Here is a 9,153-nt window from a genome sequence, read left to right on the forward strand (position 1 = left end):
CGCCCCTTTGTGCCCGGGAGCTGCTCTAAGGTGTCCCCGTCAGGAGCCTTCTCTTCTCCAGCTGCCCCAGCCCAGCTCTCTCAGCCTGGCTCCAGAGCTGAGCTGCTCCAGCCCTCGCAGCAGCTCCGGGGCCTCCTCTGGCCTCGCTCCAGCAGCTCCACGTCCCTCTTGTGCTGTTCCCCAGAGCTGGACCAGGGCTGCAGAAGGGGTCTCCCCAGAGCACAGCAGAGGGGCAGAATCCCTTCCCTTGACTTGCTGCTCATGCTCTGGGCATGCAGCCCAGCACCTGGGGGTGGTTCTGGGCTCAAATGCATGTGGCTGGGTCATGGGGAGCTCATCAACCAAATCTCAAACTCCTTCTTGGGGCTGCTCCATCTGGTCTCCCCCCTGCCTGTGTTTGTGCAGGGCATTGCTCTGACCCATGTTCAGGACCTTGCATTTGGCCTTGTTGAACTCCATGAGGTTCACATGGTCTCACCTCTCCAGCCTGTCCAGGTCCCTCTGGATCCCATCTCTTCCCACCAGCCTGTCAATAGCACCATACAGCTCAGTGTCAGCAGCAAGTATGCTGAGGGTGTACTTGATCCCAGCGTTCATGTTGCTGACAAAGATGTTAAACAGTGCTGGTCTCAACACCAGCCCACGATGAACACCACTTGTCACTGGTCTCCACTTGAACATCAAGCCCTTGACCACCTTAACGTCTGAGTGGTCCATCCATCAAATTGGAGTTTCTCTCCAATTTAGAGACAAGGAAGTAACTGGAGGTGGTGTGAAATGCTTTGCACAAGTCCAGGTGGATGGTGTTAGTTGCTCTTCCTTTATCCACAAACAACATAACCCTGTCATAAGAAGGCTACCAGACTGGTCAGCCATGATTTGTAGGTCAGATTAGCTGTGTTTTCATGCATGTGGTGGTTGTTGCTTTAAAGGGAATATACAGTCAGCTTCAGGGGCAAATGCTGCAAAAGCCATTGTTTAGTAACTTTAGAAAAACCTCACTCTTGTAAGACTTCTTCCAAAAGCATATGTAAGATTTTTGCATTGATGGACAAAACTGCGTCATTTTTTTATACTCTTAGGCATTTTTAATGAAGGTGTTAATTTAAAATCTTGCTGATTCTGGTATTGAAGCCAGCCTCTGTCTTCTAATAAAATGAAATCCATCTTGTAACAAAATGCTAATTTGTGGAGTTTCAGCATAAAATGTTAGCTGTTTCAAGGCATGATTGACTGCACGTTTCACCTTGATTAAGTTGCAGGAATACACAAAAGGCAGCAGCAGGGTAAGAGGCAGTATTTTGCAGTACATGCCGTTTCCTTAATCTCAGTGTAAAGGATTATTTTATTCATTTGCATTCTGATTATAGAATCCAGAATCATGCTTACTGCCTGCTACTGAAATAAAGGAGGTGATGTTACTATCAAGCTTATGCTGTGGAAGCATGTAACATGAACTTCTCAGTAAATTCTTGAATATCAGTATTACCTTTTAACACAGTTTCTCTCTTATGTGGCATGACTATAAAGCTGTTCTAGTACTTCAAGCTATTTTTTATGAATACTGAAACACTTCATTTTCTCATTCTATTTGACTGTGAGACTAAGGAAAATTGGCAGGAGATTGCCAGGTCGAAACTAACCTTCTGCAGCAGCTTGCAAACTGGATAGAGTTCTGTCTCCATCTCCTCTTTTCTTTATTGTGCTGTTGAGAGAAGCTGATGGGATGAAGTTAAGGTGACATGTGCTGTTGATCTCTTCTTGAGGTGAGCCATTCAATACCTTATGAGATGCTGCTTTCACTGATAATTGCATCTGTGGTGTGTTTATACATGGGGTGTTGGGGGAATACCAGACTGCTGGGTTACCTCCCTGATAGCCACTTGATAGAAGCATTGCTGTTTCCAGACTGGCTGTCTAGAAATGTTGAAATAGGATAAACCTCATCCTACCAGCAATAAGGAAAGGGTGTGCCTCTTGAGAGTACTGCCATAGTATTTTAGATGGTGGTTTTGATTTGCATGAATAATGTGGCCCTTGAAAAGGTTGCTTGCTCCTGCTGTCTAGTAATGGCACAAGACGGATCAGCTGGATAGATGGGCTGAGGGTGATTGCATGAGGTTCAACAAGGAAAGTGCTGGGTTTTGCACTTGGGCCACACCAACCCCCTGCAATGCTTCAGGCTTGGGAAGGAGTGGCTGGAAAGCTGCTCGGTGGAAAAGGACCTTGAGGTGCTGATTGACAGAGCTGAACATGAGCAGCTTGTGCCCAGGTAGCCATGAAGCCACCAGCATCCTGGCCTGTATCAGCAGTAGTGTGGCAGCAGGGCCAGGGCAGGGACTGTCCCCCTGCACTGGGCTCTGGTGAGGCTGCACCTCAAACCCTTGTGTTCAGCTCTGGGCCCCTCACTGCAAGAGAGACAATTGAGATGCTGGAGCAGGGCCAGAGAAGGGCAACAGAGCTGGTGCAGTGCCTGGAGCACGAGTGTGATGAGGAATGGCTGAGGGACCTGGGGGTTTTAGTGTGGAGAAGAGAAGGCTCAGCGGGGACCTTATTGCTCTCTACAACTACCTGACAGGAGGTTGTAGTGAGGTGGGGGTCGGTCTTTTCTCCCCAGGAACACGGGATAGGACAAGATGTTAACGGGCTTGAGCTGCACCACTGGAGGTTTAGACCAGATATTAGGAGAAATCCCTCCCTGAAAGGGTTGTACAGCCCTGGAACAGACTGTCCAGAACAGCGGAGGAGTGTATCATCCCTGGTGGTATTTAAAACCATGTAGATGAAGCCCTTAATGACATGGCTTAGTCGAATCCTTGGTAGTGCTGGGCAACAGTTGGACTTGATGATCTTACTGGTCTTTTCCAACGTCAATGATTATGTGATTTGAAGTTCAGTTTTCATCTGGTGCAATTCCCTGATCTGTCTTTTTGTAAAATCAGTTTTCTCAACATTAAGGAGAGAATAGGGAGCAAGCAGCTAGGGGCACAGAGGGAGTTCAGACTCTTTGGTGTCTGACTGCATGGTTGTGTTACAACTTCAGCTGACATCCCATTTATGTTAGAATACATGGGTGTAAATGTTACAACTGTATAGTAAGGATTAGGGAAGGTAAATCCCAAACATTGCACTGTGAGTTGTATTCCTTCTGAAATCAATGCCCAAAGCTTTAAGTATTTTGTATTGGTCTACTATTTAAAGTTAGCAATGCACTTTCAAACTGTTTTTAAAAGTATCTTTTATCATGCCAGATGTCTGCTAATGCCTGCCTTCTCTGTTAAGGTCTTAATCTGCCAGTCCTTGAATGTGGAGCTGGTACAGTACAGCAGTAGAGATTAAAGTTGGATGTTCTATAATCTTTAAAACGTCATCTCCTGGTAACAGTGGATATGTCACACAGAAATAAGAAGGTAGATGGCTTAGAAGAATTCTGGACAATTTCATACCTCTGAAGAGAGCTTGCTCACAAAAATGTGAGATGGTATGCCTGTGCCAAATTACTTGTTTGTAATAACAGGGGGGAGAAGATCACCTTCTTCTCCGAGTCTGCTTTTTAATTTATTTTGGTTTTAAATGAGAATATTTCTGTTTATCAACTTCATAGATCAATCCTTGGTCTTCCACAACAAACTCTGGTAATCAAGTAAATAGTATTGTTTTATTTTGAAGAGATCTTTGTGTTCCACAGTACCAGAATGTGGTATGAAAAGGACAAGAAGCTTACTGTGACTTTCTGGAAGAATCAATTTTGCTGGTTAAACAGGTTTTTAGTGTGATATGTACCTCTTAAAAACTGTCCACCATGCTGTGCCATCCTTTCAGGAGTGAGACCTGGTGTGCCTGTCTCTGTTCAAGCATGCATTCGACAGACTGCCCAAAACAAAAAATAAACTATGCAGAACTTACACTTTCTTACTTCTTAAAATGTGTTTGAAGAGTGGTGATAATACTGATGAATCTGTTTTTTGTTTGTTTCATGAGGTGAGATTATTTTGTGTTAGAGCTTATATTTCTGCCTGTGAATTTAAAGTAGCACTGCCTGGGTTGCATTAAGGTTTTGTTGTTGCTCTTGTTTGAGTATGGAAACAATTAGAAGTCTTTGAAATATAACCAGATATAATTTAATATAACCAAACTCAACTTTCACCCTGGAAACTTTGATTCTTTGTTTTAAACTAACTATATACTCTTAACGCTGGGAGAGGGGATAGGATAGTACCTGAGATAGCAACTGTGAAACTAGAATGATGGAAGCTCGGGTGCTTCACTGTGGTCCTCAAAATGTCCTGCTCAGGGTACTGTTTGTTCACTTGTGCTTATTTCTCTTCTTTTTATAGAATATGGTATCAAGTTTTCGTGTTTCTGAACTACAAGTATTGTTGGGGTTTGCTGGACGTAATAAAAGTGGGCGGAAACATGACCTCCTGATGAGAGCACTGCACTTACTGAAGAGCGGCTGCAGCCCAGCAGTTCAGATAAAAATCAGAGAACTCTACAGACGTAGGTACCCAAGGACGATTGAAGGTCTTTCGGATTTATCGGCTATAAAACCCACCGTTTTCAATCTGGACAGCAGTTCCTCTCCTGTCGAGCCTGACCTAGCTGCAGCTGGCATTCACCCGCTCCCTTCTACTTCAGTCACACCTCAGTCTCCTTCCTCACCTGTCAGTTCTGTGCTCCTCCAAGACACTAAACCCCACTTCGAGATGCAGCAGCCATCCCCTCCGATTCCACCTGTTCATCCCGATGTCCAGCTGAAGAGCCTGCCTTTTTATGATGTGCTCGATGTGCTCATAAAACCTACAAGTCTAGGTAAGTGTTTATTAGCTGTGCATGTTGTTTAATTCATGGAATAGGTGTTGTTTGTGGTGGCACTAACTCCAGACTTAAATGGCTTTTGCAGCTGTGGGTAAGTGGAAACTCTCTTCTCGCCTCTACCCTTGCCTTCTCTTCACCACTTGTCCCTAAAAGTGCCAAGACATACTTCAGAAAATAGCATGCTCTTTTGTAAATATTATATGATTAAAGATCTTTGTCTTTTGAATATTAAGTAATAAAGGAGAATAGTTTAATTAGAAGGTACCTACAATGATCATCTAACTGGATGAGCAAAAGTTAAAGAGTAATAGATAAGGGCACTGTTCAAATGCCTCTTAAACACTGACAGGCTTGCAGCATTGACCGTCTCTCTAGGAAGCCTGTTCCAGTATTTGACCACGCTCTCAGTAAATAAATGCTTCCAAATATTTAGCCTGAACCTCCACTTCTAGCTGAAAGATTTGGACCTTAAGTCTCTGCCTGGTACAAGCAAGGAACACCCCTGTTAGGACCAACAGGAAAAGGATTTCAGTAATTACCAGTAATTAACAAATTAGAACAACATAAGGAGAACAAGTTCAGTGGTTTGTTAATGTCGGCTTATCTGCGCACACAGATCACTGTGACAGTTCTGCAGGTTCTGACATCTGACACTGAAATAGTGCAGCAAAGGTTAGTGCTGTGCTCATGCTAGCGAAGGTTTCTCAGCCTACAGGTTGTTGCTGTACTGTATGTTAAAATGTAGAGTGGACCTTTGTCTTCTGAATAAACAGGGTCTCAGTTTAGCTTCCTTCAATGCTTCGCTGTTAAACTTAATTCTTTGGAATTATGTTTTGTCTTCAGATTCAACCTTTATTACCGTATATGGTTGCCTAACTATTTAGTAATGTTGTTTAGAAACACTTCAGCATTTTGTAAGCTGTTTTCATTCTTTTAAACATTTTAGTTTCTTATCTGATAGAGTCTTTTAGGTGTGACTTGTACCTCAGTGGGTCATACTCTGATCATTGGTTGCCCCTCAGTACCTAAAGCAGCAAATGTTACTAACAAGCATTATTTACAATGCCTGCTGTCACTTCTGTTTGCGAGTTCTGACACCCTGTTAGAGTTTGTATTGTACCTGTGTATCGGTACAATCACTGCTTTGGTGTTGGACAGCTCATGCTGCCACAACCTTTACAAAGCTAATCTCTCAGTGTCACAGTGCCCTGGCTAACTCCTGCTTGCATTCTCTGTGCGCAGTGGCCGAGTATCTTAACTAGCCTCCTGAATTATTCTCTGTTGTGGGACAGCTGCTGGCTCATAATTAACCAGAATGGTTGCCGGCCATGTAGTCCCTTTCTTCCATATAATGCAGCATGTGCCCCATGTTGTATTTCTGCTGTGCAGTTATCTTTTGTTTACTGGTCGATGATATGTAGAGGTGGTTGGAAATCTCCCTAACAGCTGTTTTCTTAACTTCGGAATGATCTGAAAAAGATGATTTCTTCCTTGGGGGTATCACCATGTTTTAGCGTTTCTGAGAATTAAAGATGCAGAAACCAAATAGGTAGATCAGAGAGCTAGGAGTGTGGTCTGCTTCACTGCGACTCTTTAAAAGGGATGAGTGTAGCTATTCTTTTATACTAACATCAGGACACAAGAGCAGGTGGAGGTGTGGGGTTTAGTTTTAACCCACACTCAGTTCAGTAACAGAGTATTTCCATGACCTTTTTTGCACGTGCTCAAGTGATCTTTTAAAATATAAAATGCTGTCTGTGGTGTGTGTGTCTGTGTATGTTGCTGTTTTGAGTTGTTTGAGGAACTTGATGTGTGTTTGCTGCACCTGGGTCCTATTTCATGTTTGTGTTTCTTTTGTGTGTGTGTTCTGGGCGTAGAGACCTTGTTCTCTAAATGTCATAGTGTACAGGACTGTCTGGCTCTTCCAAATGTTTCTGGCTTAGTTGTGCTATTTTTGTGTTCGTCCTCCTTGCTGGTTACTTTGAACTGTTGGGCAAGTCCAATCTGTCTTTATTTCAGGTCAAGATTTCTAACTTCAAGTTGGAACAAAGTACAAAAGTAACATCTGCATCCTGTGGTCCCTTAATACTAAAATATTTCTGCTTCCCATCAATGACAGACAAGTAGGATTCTGATACAAAAGTTGTATTTATTTATTTTTTTTATTGCCAAATGTTTCTGAGGGGCAAGTCACAGACATGAAGTCTAGCTGGCTTCTCTGGCAATAGGGGTTGTGCTCTTCCCCTTCTTCCCCAAAGGCTTTAGCTGTTTCTGAATTGAGTAATTTTCCAGCTGTTCATTAATAAGTTCTGGTGCACATTCTCTTGTAGTACATAAAAACAAACATCTTCTATGTTTTGTCAGGTATTCAGTATTACATTTGTTGCATGTTTGAACCTTTCTCCTTTGGGAGAAGGGATTATAATGTGGCTTGCCAAGCTCCTTTAGTACTGAAGTGTAATGTGATATTAAGCTGCCTGAATATTATTGAATGAATGATTTGTTCCATTGCTTTCCTCTTGACAGTTACATGCAGTTTAACCACAGTTTGATTGTATTAAGTGACTTAAGCCTTGTTCCAGAAAAAAGCTATTGCAGGTCCTGTTTTAATTAATTACTTTAATCATCATGCTTAAATCTCTTCTGTGTTGTCTTTTGTGTTTTCTAGTACAGAGCAGTATTCAGAGGTTCCAAGAGAAGTTTTTTATCTTTGCTTTAACACCTCAGCAGGTCAGAGAGATCTGTATTTCCAGGTAAGTAAGAGTGTGGCATGGTGTAGGTGAACATACAATATGAGGAGAAAGTGTGGATTTCTGGTCCATTAATACATCACATAAGCTCAGAGATACAGTGATAAACTCAGTCTAACTTTGGAGAGGATTATCTGTTCCACTTTCTTCAGGAACTGTTGTGCATCAGGGATAAATCCTATGCCACTAAAGAGATAACAAGTACTCAGTTCCACATAATATTGTGACTATTTAGAGGGGTGGTAAGCTTTTCTTCCCTACATGTTTCCTGGCTGCAGGAATGGAAGACTCCTTTTATCTTTTGTCATGTGGTTCATGTTGTTGCAAGACCTATGGTGTAAGCCAAGAGAATTCATAGGGTGTTTTCTTCTCTGGCAAAATCATATTTTATTGTCACTATAAACTGTTGACAGAGGATGCTGATCCTGAAGTCCTGCTGACAGAGGTGTTGCTTATAAAATCTGTTCACAGCTTAATAAAGAAGAATAAGAGTAAAGTTTAGTGATATTGGGGCAGGTATGCCAGTTCTTTTTGCATACAAGTGGAATGTAAGTTTTACTGTCTAAATGGGTACTTCTCTTTCTCTTTGTCACAGGGACTTCTTGCCAGGGGGCAGGAGAGATTACACGGTCCAAGTTCAGCTAAGGTATTTTTTTCATAGTGCTCTCTTAATTATAATTGGCTAATGTAACAGAAGTCTAGATGTTTATGTGGATGTATCAATGTGGTGACACTTGAAAATGATGTTTTCTCTTTTTGGGGGTGTAGGTTGTGCCTAGCAGAGACAAGCTGCCCTCAAGAAGATAATTACCCTAATAGTTTGTGTATTAAAGTAAATGGGAAGCTGTTTCCATTGCCGGTAAGCTGGTTTATATGTATTTGTGGCTGCTTTGTGACCTGTGATGTATGTATTTTGCTAAAACAATCAAGCCGTTTATTATCTCACAAATTTCTCAAGTTACTAATGTTAGGCATATGCTGCTTGGGATAGCATGATTAATAACAGCAATGTCTACAACCACTACATGGATTAATTGTGTTTTAGCCACCTACAGGAAACATCTGTTGCAGTTAATACGACAAAATTTGTCAGAAAGAAATGGGTGTCTTGACTTGACTGGTAGTAGCCCTTGATGATTGGGTTGAATTCCTTCTTGTTATGAGGGAATAGTATCACCCTCTTGTGTACATGTTTCCATGCTGACCTGTGTCCATCTTGTTAGAGAAGAATTCGTTGTGGGAATGGAGAACAGATACATCGATGTTTCCTAGCATTTGATGATACTGGAACAGAACAGTGTTGGCAGTCCTACACTTCACTGGCATCTGATTTTGTAAAAGGAAGTATGTGGGCAGGGTCACTTCAAGGCTTAAATATATAGAAAAAGTGAAAAACACTCTCAGTTTTCTTGAAAGATCCCTGAAATGGGTATCTCTACAATAGAACAGAGAAACTTACACAACCCATTCTGGAAGCTATAGAAAATGGGAAAAGTACAGAGGCTTATTTTCAGCATTGGGTTTTGAAAAATGCTGTGTAAAGAGAGGAGGTGTGACAAAAACTCTTTCAGAAAGTTTTTTAACC

The 9,153-nt window shown here is 42.1% G+C and overlaps 1 protein-coding gene across 1 annotated transcript in view; it reads left to right on the forward strand.

Annotated features, from left to right (window-relative positions):
- Positions 1-4,340: 4,340 nt before the first annotated feature.
- The window catches only part of PIAS2 (protein inhibitor of activated STAT, 2), a 20,469-nt gene continuing 15,656 nt past the window's right edge, over positions 4,341-9,153 (forward strand). Inside the window, exons 1-4 of the mRNA XM_010018292.1 lie at positions 4,341-4,812; positions 7,487-7,571; positions 8,164-8,214; positions 8,337-8,427. Coding sequence (XP_010016594.1) covers positions 4,341-4,812; positions 7,487-7,571; positions 8,164-8,214; positions 8,337-8,427 — 699 coding nt within the window. The remainder of the gene's footprint in view (positions 4,813-7,486; positions 7,572-8,163; positions 8,215-8,336; positions 8,428-9,153) is intronic.

Source organism: Nestor notabilis, unplaced genomic scaffold (assembly GCF_000696875.1).
Source record: "Nestor notabilis isolate BGI_N333 unplaced genomic scaffold, ASM69687v1 scaffold60, whole genome shotgun sequence".
Lineage (NCBI taxonomy): Eukaryota > Metazoa > Chordata > Aves > Psittaciformes > Psittacidae > Nestor > Nestor notabilis.